Source organism: Oryzias latipes, chromosome 8 (genome assembly GCF_053564925.1).
Source record: "Oryzias latipes strain Hd-rR chromosome 8, Olatipes_Hd-rR_3.1".
Taxonomy (NCBI): Eukaryota; Metazoa; Chordata; class Actinopteri; order Beloniformes; family Adrianichthyidae; genus Oryzias; species Oryzias latipes.
The window spans coordinates 13,146,585-13,166,494 of record NC_136244.1 but is presented as its reverse complement, the minus strand read 5'-3'; the positions used below and the strand labels follow the sequence as shown (position 1 = coordinate 13,166,494).

Below are 19,910 nucleotides of genomic sequence, written 5' to 3'. Positions count from 1 at the left end.
TTGACAACCAGGTCAATGGTCCAGGGAGCTGACTGCATTCAGAATCCCATGGGGCCTGTATCAATTTACTGTCATGCCATTTGGATTACACGGAGCTCCAGCCACATTTCAAAGATTAACGGACAAGGTATTGTGTGGTTTGATACAGTTTACGTCTGCATACAGTTCCTTGATGACATTGTGGTGTACAACAACAGCTGGGAAGAACGTCTGGAATACCTGAAAATTGTTTTGGAGTGTCTCCACACTGCAGGTTTGACCATTTATCCAGCAAAGTGTGACCTGGCGAGGAAGAAGATCTAGTACCTTGGCTGTGTCATTAGCCGCGGTTACATGGGCAGAATATCTTGATCGGATCAATGGTCGGGTTAAAATTCACCCGTGCACATGGGATCAGAAAACCTTTTTCCGATTAGAACAAATGTTCCCATGGCTCACACGCTCATTCGGAATTAATCATCTGGGCATGCGCAGTAGTGTAAAATCACCCGGATTAGGAAATAGGTCCCGTTGTAAACAAACCACTGCCCCAGACATTTATGCAGCAGCTCGGTAACAAACGAGACGATCTTCCAAATGTGCTTTTATTAATGTTATGAATATTATGAAGTGCCTGTTCGCTCATCGTTATATTTAATCTGTGTGGTCAGTGCTTTTTTTGTGGAAGAATTAAGATGGATGAAAGCTTAGGACAGGCTAACACGGGCTAACATCATTAGCCTGATGGATGGACACAAAATACAGGACCGTGCGAGAAACGCGGCAATCTGCAGCTTTCTAAGGACTGAGCGACATTTATTTCTGCTCTGAAAAGTTCATACACAGCGCTCCAAAGCCACTCTGTGAGCTAGCGGCCCGAGCTCTCTTCGAACACAGCTCCTCCTGAGTCCTGCAGCCGCTAACCCAGAGCGGCGGGACGGCTCGCAGTCTGAATTCTCCCACACATAACAAAACAACAAAACGCACACGTAAAAAAGTCCCCCCCCATCCGACACAAAATTATTAATCCAGCTGCTCTGTTCACTCGGGTGCCAGTGGACCGAGTGAGCGTCGGGGGGCATGAAGCGCCCCTCCCCCGAATCTCCCCCGTGAGGGGTGTAAGAGAGGGGCGAGCCAGCGGGGCGAGAGCGGAGCGGCGCTTTTCACGGGGCGTCGCAGAGCCAAACACCGTCTATGCATGACGTAACCCAGAGCAGCAGTGACACACGATCGGAATGACCGTTTACATGCTCCACGATCGGATAAACGATCGGTATAACCCACCTATCTCGATCGGAAAGAAATTCTGATCCGAATGAGTCTGATCGGGGCAGAGTATTCCGAACGGCGCGTTTACATGACGCCTTTTCTTTCCGATCAGGCGTTCTTTCCGATTACTTTTGCCCATGTAAACGCGGCTATTGGGAACAAAGAGGTAAAGCCACAAGAGCTCTCTTCAAAGCCTGGCAAGGAGGCCCACAGTGGACATAACAGCACTCCCTGTGAGCACTTAATTAATTGTTCTCTTTCTTTCAGCAGCTGATGCAGGCATGCTGGCTGACAACTCACTCTCCTTATCCCTAATCTGCTTCAGAGCCTACAGAGATGCACTCGCTACTTCTGAAGCACAGCAGATGTACAGAATGAGCCTGCAGTATGGCATTTGCAGACTTTAAGGAACCTTTGGAAGAAACTTTCCTGTGTCAAAGAAATGATGCCTTCTTATCATCATCAGTAACCCTGATGCCTCTATGCAGATGTCACCAGCAGCTGCTCTGTCCTTTGTGACCTCTGACATGATACTCATAACTGATTCTCCACAAGGCACTTGGTCACATCACAAAGCAATGGTTAATGGTTAATTTAGTTCAGGTTCTTCCTGAGAGTTTGGGATCTTTTACATCTTTATCCTTTAAGATCATTAATAATATAACAATGCACAAAGATTTGCACTTGCAAATACACTCACATAATGTATCCATTCTTTGTGCTATAACTCACTGACATTATGCTTGAATATTTGGAGTTTATTTTCCATCCAACTAAGTAGCTTGAAGTTAGGATGTGTAAAGAAGCACGGAAGCGTGTGACGTTTTCACCACACATAATTACAATTATTGTTAAGTACATCATTGATTCTTGTATGTATGATGATGTTTATTACAGCCTTGAAGCTTCCCTTAAGTTTGATTCACCGTATGATAGCATTGTGCTTGGAAAGAATAATTGTTTTAAAGCTGTTGAGTGAATTAAATAAGCCCTGCTGCCTCCTTCAGGAGGGGTTTGTTGTACAAACCTATAGTGAACCCGCTGAAAATGAAAGAGTAATGAATGAAAGATTAGCCTGTGACCTCCGCCTTTTTATAATTACTACATTGCTTTGTCAAAAATATTTTAAGAACATAAAATTGCGGTACTTTTCAAAAGTATGCAGCTTTTGCAACTTCACAGGAATCCTAAAAAACACGTTTAACACCTCACCTGTTCTTGGAGATTTTATGTCTGTTTGAGGTGTTGAAAACAAGAATTTTTGCATCCCGGGGATTATTAAATGGGTGGAGCTAAGCTGAAGGACATCAATATTTAAAGTTTGAAAATCTGGAAGTAAAGGTGATATTTGAGATGGCTCTTCAACAGTTTGTGTGTAGGTTCACTCTGATGACCCTTCTTCTGTCTCCAGGTAGGAGAATGTTTCATTTTACTTTACAATATTTATGACAATAATGTTCTATATTCATTATTAACAAGAGGTACCCAAGATTAAGAGATGCAAATGTATTGTGATTTCATAAGTGTTTTAAAAAAGGCAAAAGTGAAATGGACTAACTGAGAAATAATTAATTGACATGCTGTAATTGCTACCAAAAACTATAAACAAGACCCAAGTTGTTAGAAAGGTTTAAACTAATAAGAGTGAAACATGACAAAGGGAAGGAAAGAAAAGCTACAAACAAGGCTTTAGCAATGTGGTCTATTTAGAAATCGGCTGTAATTGAGCATTGGCTTTGTTCCACCATTTTCTTAAGCTGGTGCAAAGGTGGGGTGCATTTTGGACTGGTTGCCAGTCTGTAGCAGGGCACACGATCACTCCCACATGTACACTAGAGTCACCAATCAAACTATGACGACGCATGTTTTTGGACTGTGGGAGGAAGCCGTAGTGCCCGGAGAAAAGCCCAGTCAAGATTTGAACCAAGGCCTTCTCACTGTGAGATGAGAGTGCTAACCACTGTTCTTGTCAGATAAATTTCCTTCACAGTTCTACAGTGCAGCCCAAACTAATTATAATACAGAAAAACAGTAGCAATGAAAATGGGATTTCATAAGAATCTGAATACATACTCTAATGTCAAAATATGAAACAAAAAAAAATGAAAGAACAAAACCAGAAAAACTGAATTCAGGCCATTGAGCTCTTTCGCACTAAAAAAAGGCCAGCCAAGGTGGTTCAGAAATCAGTTTTTACCTAGTGAGTTTTTTCAACTGCATCAAAATTCAGACATGCTGAAGAGATACTATCTCATGGCTGGCCAAAGAATGCTTAAGGAACAAGAAGAAAAGTCCAGAGAGAGACAGGCCTAGCATGAGTGGCAGGTGATGGATTGATTACAAATCTTTACACATAATTTATTTATTGCAAATCTTTATTGCTAAGTTTGCCATTGAAAGTGAGGACAGGAAAACGTTTGAAAATGTTGTTATCTTAAAAAAAAACTCTTTGCAGCTGAAATCTAAATTTGCACTACTCTTTTTGCTAAATGCTTAACTCTAATGGTTAATGGCTTGACGAAATTGGTTTAACGTGCTTGTTTGTGTTCCGTGTTTCAGGTTTTTATTCAAGTAACTATGGTACGTATTGGTCTTTTAACAAGTGCTCTGTTTTAATTCTAACAATCCAAAGTTTTCTAAATTAGTCCATCAAAGAATCTTTCAGTTCAATCTTCCCCTACAGTGGCAGCTGCTGAGTACATTTTTAGACACTTTTTTTTGTTAGTGCATTTTATTACATTTTTGAGACTATTTAAGCATGCAACAGGTGTGCACAAAGAAGCTTAAGAATGTTCTTTCTTTGAAAGGGGGTAAAGGTTTAGGAAAACATTCTCAAACTTGATCTGTGGGTGTTGGCTGTTGACCAGTTTTGGAAGGCATTGGGTTGTTTTTCCCCCATAGGGCTAATTTCCCCTCCTTTTTAAAACATGTAAAAGATTTGAAGAAGCTACAGAGAAAGCTTTACATCCATCTGATGAGTATGCAAATGAGTTAACTCTGACTTGGTGTAGGTGATCTGTTGGAAGAAGTGAACAGGTTTGCTAGATCCTGTTCTTCATCTGCAGTGTTGGAAATGCACCAAAGACAGCTTACAAGTTCTTCATTGTTCAGTTCATCTCACATAAAGCAGTTGACTATATTCACACTAGACTTTTTTAATAATATTTTTTTTTTGTGTTTTACAAAATCTCATGGTCCATCTTCCTTTAAGGTGGTCAAAAAGATTCTCCAGGAGCTTCACCCTGGCAGGTCATATTGCTCAATGACGATGGTCTCCAGTGTGTGGGGTCACTCATCACGGATCAGTGGGTGCTCACATCAGGCAGATGCATGGCGAAGTATGAACCTCCTGTTTTCATTCTTTGGTAGAAGAAAATCTGATAGTAAAAAAGAAATCTATATGCATAATATCATATTTTAAAGGGATCAGACTAACTTTTCAATTTCTTCTCTAGAATTAAAACTTTTGAACACTGAACATTTCAAACAATTTGTCTTTATTTCCAGTTATGGACCCAACAACACAGTAGCCCTCCTGGGGGCACAAAACCAGTTGGGCGAAAACCCACACGAAGAAAATCGAACAATCGATGACGTGGTTTGCTACAGTGATCGGCATGACTACCATTCTAAAGACAGCATTTGCCTCCTCCTGTTGTCGGCTCCAGTCAATTTTTCAGAGGCCATCCAGCCAATTGCTTTGGCCTCAAGAAGAAGCACTTTCCATAATGGGACTCTCAGCTGGGTCACTGTTTTTGACAGTGAGTAACACTTCCTGACCTTTTCAACAGCTCTGTCCACTCCTGTTTCACAAACCCCATGTTCATGCAGCTTTAAGCGTCTCTCTCTTAAACAGGTTACTACCACAATGAAACAATTCTGCAAAAGGTCAAAGCATCAATAGTGGGCAACAATCAGTGCAACTGTGACTATGAAGGAGAGGAAATCTCAGACAAGCAGATGTGTGTTGGACTGGGAGATGAAGGATACGATGCGTGTGAGGTAACTATCAGTTCTACTTTTGTCTTTTTTCTTACAATTTTGATGTGAATCCACATCATTCTATCATGTCGGCCATAAGTCAAAGTAATATTTCATCAGTCAGTCTAAAAAGCAGCAGATCTCTGCATTTGGAACTGTGGAGATAAAGAAATAAGACCACCCACAACCTGCCCAACAACTTTAGAATTGGTGTAAGCTTTAAGTTTGGTTAATTTCTTTCTGAATTTGAAAAACAAAGTAGACATATTTGAATGAACCTAATTTTACAGTGAAAAATATTCTGCTTTGAAGTAGGAGGTGAGAGGCATGGGTGTTGTTGAACAACAACAGACATTTCATATTGATAGGCAAATCATAATAGCAGAATTGACAAAAATAGACTGAACATTTGCGTGCTTCACGCTGTGACACACTATTGCTTATTTAGCTTCATGAAACATAGGAGGAATCTAGCTAATTAGTGCAACATATGAACAATTATTCAGATTGCCATAGCATAAAGAACATGCTAACAAGTCAACTAAACTCTTTATATCATTTCAAATATCTTAATTTGTTGGAATTCTTCATCCTCTGTGTCATTATGAAACAATTCCACTAAGCCTTGCTTAAGACTGAGCAACGATTCTTTTTCTGTGTTGCTGTCAGCAGCAAATACTAAAAAACACATACATACATACAGTGGGCTTTAGTGGTTGTTGCTATTTATTTAAAAACAAATCACATATAACACACATATAAGTCTCGCTCAAGTATAAGTCGCACCTCTGGCCAAACAATGCAAAAATAGAAGCAACTTGTTCTTTGAAAAATACGGAATGTGCTGAATTTTGTAATGATATTTCAAAGGAATGCAAGTGGACATTCCTTATGTGGCATATAGTTTCCAACAGACAAACTATAAAGAACATTTGGAAAGAATTTAGATAGAAAACTGTTCAAGACAGGAAACACCACAACCTTATTTTAAAAATAGAGAGCAGTGGATTTTAAGGTGTGTCGTCAATGAACAGTTTGTTTTTGAGCCTATGCCATGTCTCCGTAGTCATTAAGCAAGACAAAAGAGTCAGAGATAAATCTTTCAGTTAGTCAGACTTTATTACCTGCATACACAGTAAATCTACAACTTGTTTGGAACACGCAACACGCTAGCCATGTTAGAGGCATTAGTGGAATACAATAACACCTGTCACTCCCAACCGTGTTTGCAGCACTTGAAAAACAGACTGATACCGTTAAAACAAGCGTTATTGTCACTATGCTAACTTCCAGCCTTGTTAGTGACACGAATAAAAATACACAAATAAAAGAACAGTATTCCCCCTGTATTTGCGGGGGTTAGGGTCCAGAGACCCCCGTGACTACGCAGAACCCGCGCATACAGAGAATCCACCCCCGTGGCTGCAGAATGTCTGTCACTGATCCTCACCCATCAAAAACCCTTCTGACGAAATGTTTCTGATGCTTTCTAAAACATTTATTAAAGAACATTGGAATATTGCTCAACATAAAGAGTTTTTTTATCCATTCAGAGTAATTGACTGCTGTGTACTTTATAACGCACATTAGGAGTGTCACTTTGTCCCTCTCGACCCCTGCTTCCTCCATCAGTTAAGAGCGAGAGGTCCTGCAGCAGGATTTGAGCATTAGGCATGGCGTGGCTGGCAGAGGAAGCATATCTTGGCACAACACAAGTTACATCCATTCATTCATCTGGATGATAGTTATTCTCCTCAATCTTCTTCTGATGCCATTTCTTCATGCAGGGGGACAAACTTTCCTTATAGAGATTCAGGAACCGGTGGAACCAACTCTTGGAGGCCAACGTGCCAGCGTGCTCTTCATCTCAGCCCCCGCTTCCTCAGAAATTCCCGCAGCACCTCCCTCGGACTCAAAAGTGTCATATAAGCATTTTGAGTTGTCTGAGCTTTTGTGGTGAACTGGAGTCACATGACTGAAAAAAAAATCTACAAGATTGATGACACCACGAATATTGAAATGCGAAGAAGCGGGGGAACACAAAAAAAACCCCACCAGTATTAATCCATATGTAAAGTGCTTTGTTTTTTTTTTTCTTTTTCAAAAAGTTTTACGTAAATGTACAGGGAACTTAGACGTTTATCAGTTTGTGATGTGGATTGTTCCCTCCATTTGGTGAGATATCACATCATTTCTGAACATGGCCAACCAATTAAAAAAAACAATGCTAATCTTGAAGTACTCAGTCGCATTTTAAAAATGTCTTTTTTCTCTGTAGGTATTTCAAGGATCTCCCCTGGTGATTAAAGGCGATAAAGAATGGGTTCTAGCTGGAGTTGAAGGTTTCCAACACACCTGTGGACCTCTTAAAGTCTACGCCGAGGTGTCCCGGTACCAGAGATGGATCAGTGAATCTATCACTGGCATGGAACCACACTTTGTTACTTTTGATCCCCCAGGTTTTGACATGGACAAGAACTTTATTTGTATAAAATCAGAAATTTTGACCACACCTGTTCCCATTTCTACGACCACTGGTGACACCATATTTAGTGGTGGTGACAACCTCATCCACTTCACTCACTTCCTTTTTCTGTCTGCTCCTTTTCTGTTTCTCCATGATGTTGTTGGCACCAGTGGAATGTGAAAGTGTATTTCTAGAAGGTGGCAGATTTTTTCTTTTGAGGCTTTTTTTGGGTGGAATCCCACTTTTGCTCAAAGATCTACTGGTTACATAAAACATTTAGAATTAAAAGGGTTTCACATGGTATAGTGATTTTACTGGCCTTTACTTTTTTGCTACTATTTTAGTTGAAAATTTCATTTTTATAACTTTGTGGGAAAAAGAAACAATGGAAGTACACTCACTGGCCACTTTATCAGGCACACATGTCCAATTGCTCGTTACTGCAAATTTCTAAGCAGCCAATAACATGACAGCAACTCAATGCATTTAGGCATGTAGACATGGTCAAGACAATCTGCTGTAGTTTAAACCGAGCGTCGGAATGAGAAATAAAGGGATTGAAGTGACTTTGAACGCGGCATGGTTGTCGGTCCCACACAGTCTGGTCTGAGCCTGCTGGGATTTTCACCCACAACCATAAAAAAAAGGAAAAAATCCAGTGAACACCAGTTCCTGTGGGTGGAAAGGCCTTGTTGGTGCTAGATGTCAGACGAGAACGGCCGGACTGGTTCCAGTTGATGGAAAGGCCACACCAACTCAAATGACCACTGGTTACAACAGAAGACCATCTCTGAACGCACAACATGTCCAAACTTAAGGTATATGGGCCACAGCAGCAGAAGACCACACCAGGCTACACTCCTGTCAGCTAAGAACAGGAAACCCACAGGCTCACCAAAATTGTAAAACAGGAGAACAGGTTGGTGGTGGTGTAATTGTGACATTTTGTTGCCCCACTTTGGGCCCCTTAGTACCAATTGAGAACTGTTACAATGCTGTTGCAACTCTGTGATGCTCTCATATCAATATGGTCCAAACTCACTGAGGAATGTTTCCAGTACCTTTTTGAATCTATGTCATAAAGGATTAAGGCAGTTCTGAAGGCAAAAGGGGGTCCAACCTGGTATTAGCAAGGTGTACCTAATAAAGTGACCCGTGAGTGTATATTAATATTTTGCATGCTTAAACAAAAACTAGATGTGTCCGAATAATCTTTATGAAATAATTCAAGGATATGAAATGTTTAAATGGTACAGTGAAACCCGGGCTAATTTTTGCTGATTTAATGATGTCAAAGTGAGATTTTTATCCAAATCTATGTCTAGGGTTGTTTTTTAGACATCATGATTAAGACTAAATAAAATATTTAAAAAAAGCATTGGTCTCTCTGGTCTCCCATAGCTAACTCCATGACTTAGGGGGTGGGGGGGGCCTGGTCGTCGCTGCTCCTTGCCCTTCTGCCGTGGGCCGGGGTGGGGGTCGGGGCCTCCGGTGCCTGGCGGGGGGTGGTGGGGGCTCCGTTGGTCGGGGGGTCGGGTCCGGCGCCTGGGTGGGGCGGGCTGGGGCGCTGCGTGGTCCTCTGGGCTTGGGTGTGGGGGTGCGTGGTGGGGGTGTGGGGTGGCGGTCTGGCTTGGCTTGGGGGGGTGGTCCCTTTGCCTGTGCTGGGGGGGGGGGGGGGGGTTGGCGGGGGTCCTGCTCGGGGGGGGGGCCCAGCGGCACTGGATGGGCTTCCCATCTACACCTGGGGCTGGGATCGGCCCTTCCCTGGCTCTGGGGCGGGACGGGACAACCCTCTTGGGGCCCCCGGTCACTCTGGGTGTCATCCGCTTCGGCTGCGGGGTCTGGGGGGGGGTGGGGTGGTGGGTCTTGTCGGCCCTGTCCTGTGGGGGGGCATTCTGGGGGAGGGGGGGGCACTATCGGTACGGGGCAGGGGGGGTTGACGGGTCGGGGTCTCCGCTGAGGCCATCGGCGGTTTCCCCGGCCGGTTGGCTGCCTCAGTCCCGTCAAGGCCTGACCAGAGCTCTTCTAGGGCCGGCGTTTGGGGGTGGGGGCCTGGGCTTGCTCCGGGGGGGCCGGCGCTTTCTGGCTCCTCTCTCTCTGTGTGTGGGGGGGGTGGTGCTGGGCCTGGGGTGTCGGCGCCTCCGGGGGTGGGGCCCCTGGGCTGGGTGGGCCTGGCCCCCTTGCTGGGGGGGGGGGGGGGGCGGGGGACAGCTGTTTGACCACCGGGGGACAGTCTATCAGCTGTCCCCAACTTACCCCCTTCCTCATATAACCTCATAATAGGGTGAGGGGGTGGGGGGCTTGGCCTGCGATGAGCCTTGGGGGGGGGGGGTGTTTACTGGGCAGTGGCCCCCCTCCTATGGTTTCCGTATGGAGTGGGCCCCCCCTCTTTCGGTTTTATTTGCACCTTAGACATGTAGGGGCCTTGGTAGGGGGGGTGCTTGGACATCACTGCTAGCAAGCAGCGGATGTCCTCCTAGCACCCTACCCGCCAATTTTAACTGCACCTTAGACATTTAGGGCCCCTTGGTGGGGAGGGTGAGGGGACGTCACTGTGAGTAATCAGGAGATGTCCCCTTAGTGCCCTACCCGCCAATTTTAACTGCACCCCCCTTAGTACACACACCCCTCCCCCCTCAATATATACATCCCTACATAAACACACACACATGCACACACACACCCTCTCAAACACACATACACGCACACACATTTTGCAAGGAAGGTGGGACCTGGGTCCATCTGTCCCCTGCCTCTTCCCTGGTGGGGGGTACGGGCCCCTTTGCAATGGCGGCCGTGTCCCCGGGGTGCCGGCTTCCTGGGCCCGGCGGTGCTCTCTCCGCGCGGTGGGGGGGGTCACATTACATCTGAGCCGGGGGTGTCTGGTCCCTGGGGGGTGGCTTCTGGTCCTTGCTCCTGGGTGCTGGGCCCCGCCAAATTTCCAACTGTGGCCGAGCCTGGTCGGGCCATATTTACAACACCCCTTGTGGGCCCTCCTTTTTTTCCCCGGGGTTCCCCCCTCCTGGGCGGGGGCGGCGGGCCCCCTGCCTCGCTCCTCCCTGGACCAACCGTGGGCCGGGCGGATGGCTGCCTGGGGTGCGGAGCGGGTCTCCCTTGGGGGGTCCTGGCTCGTACCTGGGGTTGGGGCGGGGGGATGCCCGGAACTCCTGGGTGGTGGTGGGGTGCTCCTTTGGGGCTGTGGGCGTCCTTCTCCGGTGGGGCCCTGGGTTGGGTTCTCCCGTCGCGGCGGGGGGGCTGCTCTCCTGGTTGGGCTGGGGCGGCGCTCTCTTTCCCTCCGTGCCTCCCTGGCCTCTGGCTCTGGGGGCCTTGCGGCGGCCCTGCTGGCCCTGGCCTGGGTGGCGGGCTTGGTCGCCCGGGCGGCGGTTGTTCCCTGCCGGTTCCCGTGTGGCGTTGGGGGGATTCCGTCTGTCGCTGCTGCTGCGGTGGGGGTCTTGGGGTGGGGATGGCTGGGCACTCTCCCTCCTTCTTTTCACGTTCCACCATCCATTTTAGAAGAACATAAACACTCACCTGAGCACTGGTGTTAGCTCACCTTTGCACTAACAGTTTGCATGACTGAATGACTGAAATATTTCACACTAGTTTTTTTTAAGGCATAAGTATGCGTGTGAACACTATCTGTTTTGTGTACATGTCGACAGGTGGACATTTTTGCAGCTAGCAGGTGTGTTTATAACATTTGAGTGTGTGTGTGGACAGGCCCCGCCCTTTTTGTACTACATTTGAACCTTACCATAATGATTAACAACCAGTAAACTTGTTGCTTTTTGCTGCTTCATGGTCTTACCCCCCTTCCCCTCCTATTATCACCCCCTACCCCCCCTTTCTCTAACGTCCCTCTCTCTTCTTCCCCTCTTTCCTTTTCCGTCCGGTCCAACACCAAAGATTTTCAGTCATGATTGAAATTAATAAAGTTTGGCCTCAATTACAAAAGGGGTTTATTCAGACATACCTTTGGTTTCTCTGTAGATTAATAATCCCTCTTGTTAAAGTAAAATATGTCCAACACAAGAGGCCCTCAGCTCTCATCTGTCTGCCCAGCTGTTGGACAGGACAAGTTATAAAAAAAAAAAAAAAAAAAAAAAAAGCATTGGTGTTTGTCCTTTAGTTTTGCCTGTAGAGTGAACTTATTGTGTTATTACTTGGTGCTGAGCCCTATTGGCTGGACTGATCTGGACTGTGTTTTTGTAAGAACGCAGATAACATCTTTAATTTGATATTTTTTCCTGTTTTCAGTCAGACAACTCTTGCAGAAGAATATTTATTTCACAACATCTTTAGGTTGGCATTCACAATTTGATTCACAACTTCATTTTGGCATAAGGCTCCGTTCAATTCCTTGAGATAATTCTTTTTTCCTTACACTTTCGGGTACCAAAACCCCCATAACGGAGCCCACAGGTGGAAGCCGGGGAGGAAAGAGGGGCAAAGAATGAGCGCTGAAGGTAAGAGAGAATGAACAATTGTACACCTGACTTAAATAGGACGCTGAGCAGGTGAGTCAATTGACTGACCAGCCCTATGGGAGTAACCTGTAATTCTACAGAGTGTCTGCCCGAAAATGTGATGAGTCGCTATTTAAACTACTTTTTTTATGAATATAAGTATTTGGTTGAAAATTTCCAGTTTGAAATATTGTTTAGCTCATTGTTGCACTGAGACATCTTGGAAAAAATGAGAGATCAAATGAAAGAATTAAATGTTTTAAGTAACAATCATAATTGACACTTTATATTAATTTTCCTTGGTGCTTGGATTTTTGGTGCATTCGTAGCAAGTAAGTGAACAAGGACAGATACAGGAGCAAGCTTGAGGAGCGCCTCCAGGATAACAACACCAGAGAGGTCTGGAGAGGCCTGAAAACTATCTCCGGACATGGGAAGGACAGCGGAAGGGGCCCAGATGCGGGAGACCGTGAATGTGCCAATGAACTGAACCTGTTCTTCAATAGGTTCGACTGTGCTCCTGCCTACTCCCCCACCCCCCACAGCCCAGATTAAACGGCACCCTTTAACCACCCCCTATCCTCAACCCCCCACAACATCCCCACCCCCGAGAACACCTCTGAACTGTCACCAGAAACACACCACCCTTCCACTCTGCTAGGGTGACCCATTCACCCCAACCCCCACCCAACACAACAGGGCTCTTTTCACATCACCCCTCCAACTTCTCCATAACCACGGACCAGGTGAGGAGGGAGCTGAGAAGGATTAAACCAAGGGAGGCTACTGGCTTAGATGGCATCAGCGCCAGACTCCTCAAGGACTGTGCAGATCAACTCTGTGGGATTTTTCTGCACATCTTCAACATGAGCATCAGTCTGGAGAGAGTTCCAATCCTGTGGAAAACATCCTGCGTGGTTCCAGTTCCCAAGACTGCACGTCCCAGTGAGCCGAACCATTTCAGGCCAGTAGTCCTGACTTCTCATCTAATGAAGACCATGGAGAGGATCATCCTGGACCACCTCCGTCATCTGGTGAACGACAACATGGACCCGCTGCAGTTCGCCTATCGTCCAGGAATAGGTGTGTTAGGAATAATTAGAAATATTAGAAATAGAATAGTTAGAAACTCCCTTTTTACTATTATTACATTTACCTATACCTTTTATTACACTAATGGTTTAAACTTAATTCACTGAGCATGTATTATCATCTCAAAATTATATTGCACCCTAAGACAGCACAAACAAGCTATTGTCCTCACAGTTTCTCCTCATCCTCCCTGTTTTTTTTTTACTTTTTGTGTGTTCTGGTGTTTGTGCTCTGGCAAATGTCTGTGGGAACATCAGAGAGATCTGACACTTGAAGCTTTATGACCTTCAAGTATCCAGCCTGCAACAGCATGTGGGTGGGTTTTTCACACCATAGATCCCCAGACCATCTTTTGAATATGTAAATGTCAGGTATATATACCAAGCCCTGTTCTGAGTGTCTTTGTTCAGACCTGGTTCAGACCTTGTGATCCTGTTCTTCTGTCTGTAACCCTGCGTACAAATCTGTGCTGTTTTGTGCGGAGTAAATCTTCACTGAAGTTAAGTAACTGTCTCTGAGTCTCATTTATTCATTTCTGTGTGCTGGAAACTGAAAGGGGAAACGAACAAACCTAACTATTTTTATTAATACAGTCCTTTCTAGAAAATCCAGTTTCCTCACAAGGTGTGAAAGACGCTGTCATCTACCTGCTGCACAGATGCTTTTCCCACCTAGACGACACTGGTAGCACTGTGAGAGTCATGTTCTTTGACTTCTCCAGTGCTTTCAACACCATCCAACCATCACGGCTCAGGGGGAAGCTGGAGGGAGCTGGAGACATCAGTAGCCTGGCTGCATGGACTACCTCCCCAACAGGCCGCAGTATGTGAGGCTTCATGGCTGTGTGTCTGACGTGGTAGTCTGCAGCACTAGGGTGCCGCAGGGTACCGTGCTCTCTCCTTTCCTCTTCACCCTGTATACATCGGATTTCACACACAACACTGACAGCTGTCACCTCTAGAAATTCTCTGATGATACGGCCATTGTCAGGTGGGTATCTCAGGGAAACGATCTGGAGTACCTGGAGGTCATCACCAACTTTGTGGACTGGTGTGCTCTGAACCACCTGCACATCAACACCAGCAAGACGAAGGAGGTGGTGATCGACTTCAGCAGGAAACCACATCTGACTGTACCGGTGAACACCCAGGGCTTGGACATCGAGGTCGTGGACTACAAGTACCTGGGTGTTCACCTAAATAGTAAACTGGACTGGAGACACAACACGAACGCCCTTTACAAGAAGGGCCAAAGTCGTCTCCACCTGCTCAGACGACTGAGGTCCTTTGGGGTGTGCAGGACACTGCTGAAAACTTTTAATGACTCTGTGGTGGCTTCGGCCATCCTTTATGCAGTAGTCTGCTGGAGCAGTGGAAGCTCGGAGAGAGAAAGGAAGAGACTGAACAAGCTGGTCAGACGGGCCGGCTCTGTCCTGGACTGCTCCCTGGACTCCATCAAGGAGGTGGGTGAGAAGAGGATGTTAGCCAAGCTGACATCCATCATGGACAACCCCTCTCACCCACTGTATCAGACTGTTTCAGACCTCAGCAGCTCCTTCAGTGGCAGACTGCTGCACCCACGATTCAAAATGGAACGCTACCGCAGGTCCTTCATCCCAGCTGCCATCAGGCTGTTCAGTACCAGCCTAAGTAAATAGTTTTTGTAGTTTATCGTTTTATATTTCCACTGTACCAAAACTGTATATACAGATGACCACTATATTCCTGTTCATCTCCTTCCCTGTTTATTTTTCAGAACACTCTTATTTTTGTATATATTCTTTCAAAATGTGTATTTGATTTAAACTCGTCATTACTGTCTGTACATACTTGTGCCAAACTCCATGCTACTGTGAAAAGGAAATTTCCCATTCGTGGGATTAATAAATCTAAATCCAATGTAAAATCTAAATCTAATTATTTTCTGTAACACTAATGCAACAGATTGGCGAGCTGTTTAGAGTGTACCTCACCTTTGCCCAACACTGGGTTGGCTCTGGCAGTCCTGTGGCCCTGAAAGGGATTCAGCTATTTCTGAAGATGGATGGATAAATGGATGGTTGTTTTCTGGGAATGGGTGCTGTTCGCCATTTGAAAAGAGTTCTAATGCTGATTGAATAACAAATAAATTAGTTAAATCATGTACAAGTCAAAGAAGCAATCAAAGGCTTTTAATCTAGACTTAAAAGCATTCATGAGAATGGGGTCCCTCAGTGCCAAGGAGGGATAAAGCAAACATGGAGCGGTGTGCACGTGCACGTGGGGGTGGAGATACATTCATGCTGCCGAAGTGAACCGTGTGTTCATAAGGGGAACCAGATCCTTCCCAGCCAGACCAGCCCGACCAGGAGAGGGGGGGAGAGACCACCAAGCCAGGAACACCCCCGGCGACGGGACCCACGCAGCCGGGCGCAGAGGGGGCCCCCCTACAGCTATAGGTATACAGCTATAGGCTAACCCGGCATCTGGGCCCCCAGGCCACAGGACAGGCATGCTTGGCCATACCAGACGGCAGCCATGGGGGCTACCGGGCGCCGGACACCGAGACACGGGTCAAGGACGAAGCCAGGGCCGAGACGATGTGTGCACTCATGCACACATGCTCACAATCTTCTGGATGCCCCCCGTCGCCACGCAGTTAGCCCTATTGGCCTATCGACCCCCCAGCGCCACACGCCCAACCACCACTACAGCTGACAGGATGCCCACAAGCCTGGCCGCCCTGAGAGGACCAGGCAAGTAAAGACCGGCCGCCCCTCCCCGTCCCCACCTATGTATGGTGGCGTGGGTGTACTGTGTGTGTGCAGCAGATAAAATAGGAGGTCTCCAGTGTGGCAGGCCCCACCGCTGCCAAACAGTGGAGTCCCCCCGCTCCAGGGTCCCTCTGTGATTGGTGTGTATTTGCTGTGTGTGTGCTGTTAACATGCAGTGTGCGTGTCTAAAGTGGAAATTAAAATTGTGGGCAGACCAGTGAAAGATGAGCACGGATGTTTCGCTGTACCCCCCTCCACCAGACCACCCATACAAGGCCCTAGATCAGGGGTCGGCAACCCAAAATGTTGAAAGAGCCAAATTGGACGAAAAAAACAAAGAAAAAATATGTCTGGAGCCGCAAAATATTAAAAGCCCTATTTAAGCCTTATAATGATGGCAACACATGCAATGTGTATCTATATTAGCTATATTAGCCTACTATCAAAATGACTAAGTTTCTTCAAGCACATAATAAGCATTATTAACGATTAAATGTTTATTTGCCATGCAGTGCATTCAGCAGAGAACGACGTGTCACGTGACCGCTCTGTTGTACAAGTTTAACTTAATTACAATATTGTGACAACCGAGCCGGGACGTCACCTTAGCGGGGAAGATAAAGCCGAACTGTTAGCGTAGTGACTTCATTGGAGAACTGTCCGTGCCCATACAACGTAAAATAAAAAGGGAGCTCATCGAAATTCCTTGACAGGATCAAGCCCTTTTATTCAAGCACACATAAACAGCCAAAACAGTAGGGATGGCCCATTTGACACGGCGCTTCGGCGCGCGGTTCACCTTCATGAAACAGAGTGTTTCGGCACAATGTTTCGGGGCGTGTGTCAACTGGCGCAGATCACGTGGTGGATGACGTATGACGCACCAAATGCTTCGTTTGGTCGAACCACGCTTCAGATGTCACTTGTGTTTTAAACAGGTGGGCGCGCTATTCTCTAGAAATGCGAAATGAATCCTGAACGTTTCCCGAACAGTTCCGTTGTTTCCCCTGTATTGGAATCAGCGTCAGCTCATTGCACTTTACCATGGCTCCTATTAAAAACGTTCTGTGGCTCAAGATCATTTCAACTCGGTTTTTCCTAATAAAAAACCACATCATGAACGTTGTGCATCAAAAAAAAAAACACTACAATGAATATGTAATGGCATGCCGTTTCCTTGCGATTTGATTTAGCTCAGTGCATTAGTCAATGGCATTTACTTTCAGTGGTTGTAGATTCGAGTCTGGCCCACTTCCCATGAGCCTTAGGGGCTGAAGGCTACAATATCAATGAATTATGTTTTATTGCTTTGATAAACTTAAAGAAATTTAACAAAGAAATCCGATTTTTGATGTCATTTTTATTTTGAGGATTCAAACTAAAGAATGCTCCCCTGGCATATCTGAAGTTTAATTTGTAAATTTGTGTTTTGTATTGTACTTTCGTTATGTACAATTAAGTTTTTAAAAAAAAGTAATATAGTAGTGGCAGTCATGTGCATTTTAGGTCTGTTAGCAGCAGGGGATTGTGGGATGCGGTCTCTTGATCTAATTAGGGCTCAGCGTGAGCGTTTCTGTTTGCCCGGCAACTTTCATGAGAAAAACTGCAAAGGTAAATGAGAGAGCCCTTAAAGTTAGCTACCATGTTGCTGAACTTGTGGCTGAATCCAAAAAGTCCCACACTGTGGCAGAGCAATTAATACTTCCTGCCTGCAAAGCCATTGTAAATGAGATGGTCGGACCTGAAGCGGCTTAAGAAATAGCCCAAGTCCCTCTTTCCGATAACACAATTTCCAGACGAATTAATGAGATGTCTGCAGACATCGAAAGTGTGGTTTTGGACAAGATCCGTATCAGTAATAAGTTTGCGTTGCAAATTGATGAGTCTACTGACATAAGTGGATATGCTCAACTTTTGGCTAATGTGCGTTTTGTGGACGGAGACATAATCAGGGAAAACTTTCTATTTTGCAAGGCTTTGCAAGAAAAAACAACTGGAAATGAAATATTTCGGGTTACATCAGAATAACTGGAAAAAGGAGGACTTAAGTGGGAAAATTGCACAAGTGTTTGCACTGATGGAGCTGCAGCCATGGTCGGGCGCGCCAAAGGCTTTGTAAGCAGAGTGAAAGAAAAAAAACCAGATGTGATCATCACGCACTGTTTTTTACATCGCGAAGCCCTCGTAGCCAAGACTTTACCAGCAGACCTTGTTCCTGTGTTGGACGATGTTGTGCGCATGGTAAACTTTGTGAAGTCACGACCCGTGAAAAGTCGCATATTTGCAGCTTTGTGTGAGGAAATGGGAGCGGAGCATAAAGCTTTGCTGTTTCATAAGGAGGTCCGATGGTTGTCGCGCGGCAAGGTGCTGGCGCGTGTGTATGAGCTGCGAGAGGAACTTAAAGTGTTTCTGACAAATGAGGGGTCTATGGAGTGATATTTCTGCCACCACGTTGCACACAAAACTTTCTAAGTTGAACACAAAACTTTCTAAGTTTTTTGCTCAAAATTTGTTTATTTTGCTTTCAAAATCTTTTTTTTGCTTCAAAAACGTTTTTTGCGTTTGCAAAACACATTTTTTCGCGTGCGTTGTGTCAAATCTCCCTTTTGTCTTATCTTTGATTTTGCTGACTACTTTGAGCGCGACGATATGATTGCCACTGACATCGCCAAAAAGAAATTCGCATGCGTTGTGTGTCATCTCACTTTTTTCCTATCTTTGCTGAGTTAAGTTTCTGTTTGACGTAACCAAGCTGCCATCAAACAGCTGCTGATTGGTCCAGATTCTAACCAATCACATTGCCATATTAATCTAACATGGTGTCTGCTGCCGAGGCTCAGAGGCTGAACCAGCTCTTTTACCCTCATTTTTGTTTTTTTTTGGATGAAGACGTTTTCATTTTTTTTAAATATAATTTTAACAATAATTCATACTTTCTTTTTTCAGCATTAGTTCATTTTTATTAAGTCAGATTTTTGAATTTATGGCTGAGGATCTCCTGAAACTGTCATGTTTATCTGCTGACATTAAATCAACAGGTCTGTTTGATCTGTGAATCCTGCAGAGCAAAATATTAGTGAAAAGTGTGATTTTCTTTAAGATCTGTTTGTTAAAACAAAACAATAAAAGATTCAAAGCACATATTATTTAATGCTGCACACGTGTTTGGGATGAGATGAACAGCAATAATAAGCAGAAGAATGATGGCTCACCACAGTAAACTCAATGTATATAACACAGAAGAGGCATTTTTTGACTTTTATTATCATGTATGTTTTAGAACTTGTAAGCGTTTGTCCAAAGTTAAAAAATATTAGTCATAAAAAATGCTATTTTCTCGTAATATTTCAACCATTTTTGACTAAAATAAAACAATAGTTCAGATACAAATCTTAAAAAGTGTTGCTTCCCTGCTGGACAGAGTCAGAGTTCTGACGTTTTTTTTTTCTGCTGCAGACATTTTTAACACGTTCATTACTACACTGACATGAATAAATACTAAACTCTGTTTGATTTTAGCTGCTTTGCTGCTCCTTCTGGGTTTTACTCTCAGAGAAACGGGCCAGAATCGTTGAAAACGGCAGAACCCTGTACGAATAGAACCGACACAAAGTCTAAAGTCCATGTCTGGCTCGGCGCACCGTCAATATGAGACAGAGACACTTGATTGTTTTGAATCTGGACCAATCAGCAGCTCTTTGATGGCAGCTTGGTCACGTCAAACCGAAACTTAACTCAGCAAGGATAGGAAAAAAGTGAGATGACAAACAACGCATGCGAATTTCTTTTTGGCGATGTCAGTGGCAGTCATATCATGCTGAGTCGCGCTCAAAGTAGTCAGCAAAAATCAAAGAGAAGACAAAAGCGAGATTTGAGACAACACACGCGAAAAATGTGTTTTGCA

At 44.9% G+C, this 19,910-nt stretch overlaps 1 protein-coding gene across 4 annotated transcripts; it reads left to right on the top strand.

Moving 5' to 3' along the window:
- Positions 1–2,524: 2,524 nt before the first annotated feature.
- Positions 2,525–8,079, top strand: LOC101161459 (serine protease 27). Of its 4 annotated transcripts, XM_078951482.1 has the most exons (7): positions 2,525–2,659; positions 3,808–3,828; positions 4,460–4,586; positions 4,756–5,009; positions 5,105–5,250; positions 6,862–6,944; positions 7,017–8,079. In XM_078951482.1, the coding sequence occupies exons 1-6, from the start codon at positions 2,602–2,604 to the stop codon at positions 6,898–6,900; spliced, it is 645 nt and encodes a 214-aa protein (XP_078807608.1). In that variant the 5' UTR covers positions 2,525–2,601; the 3' UTR covers positions 6,901–6,944; positions 7,017–8,079. The 4 variants fall into 4 exon arrangements, with proteins under 4 accessions (XP_078807608.1, XP_078807609.1, XP_023813415.1 ...); XM_078951483.1 differs by lacking the exon at positions 6,862–6,944; XM_023957647.2 differs by having other exon boundaries at positions 6,862–8,079.
- The last annotated feature ends 11,831 nt before the right edge of the window (positions 8,080–19,910 follow it).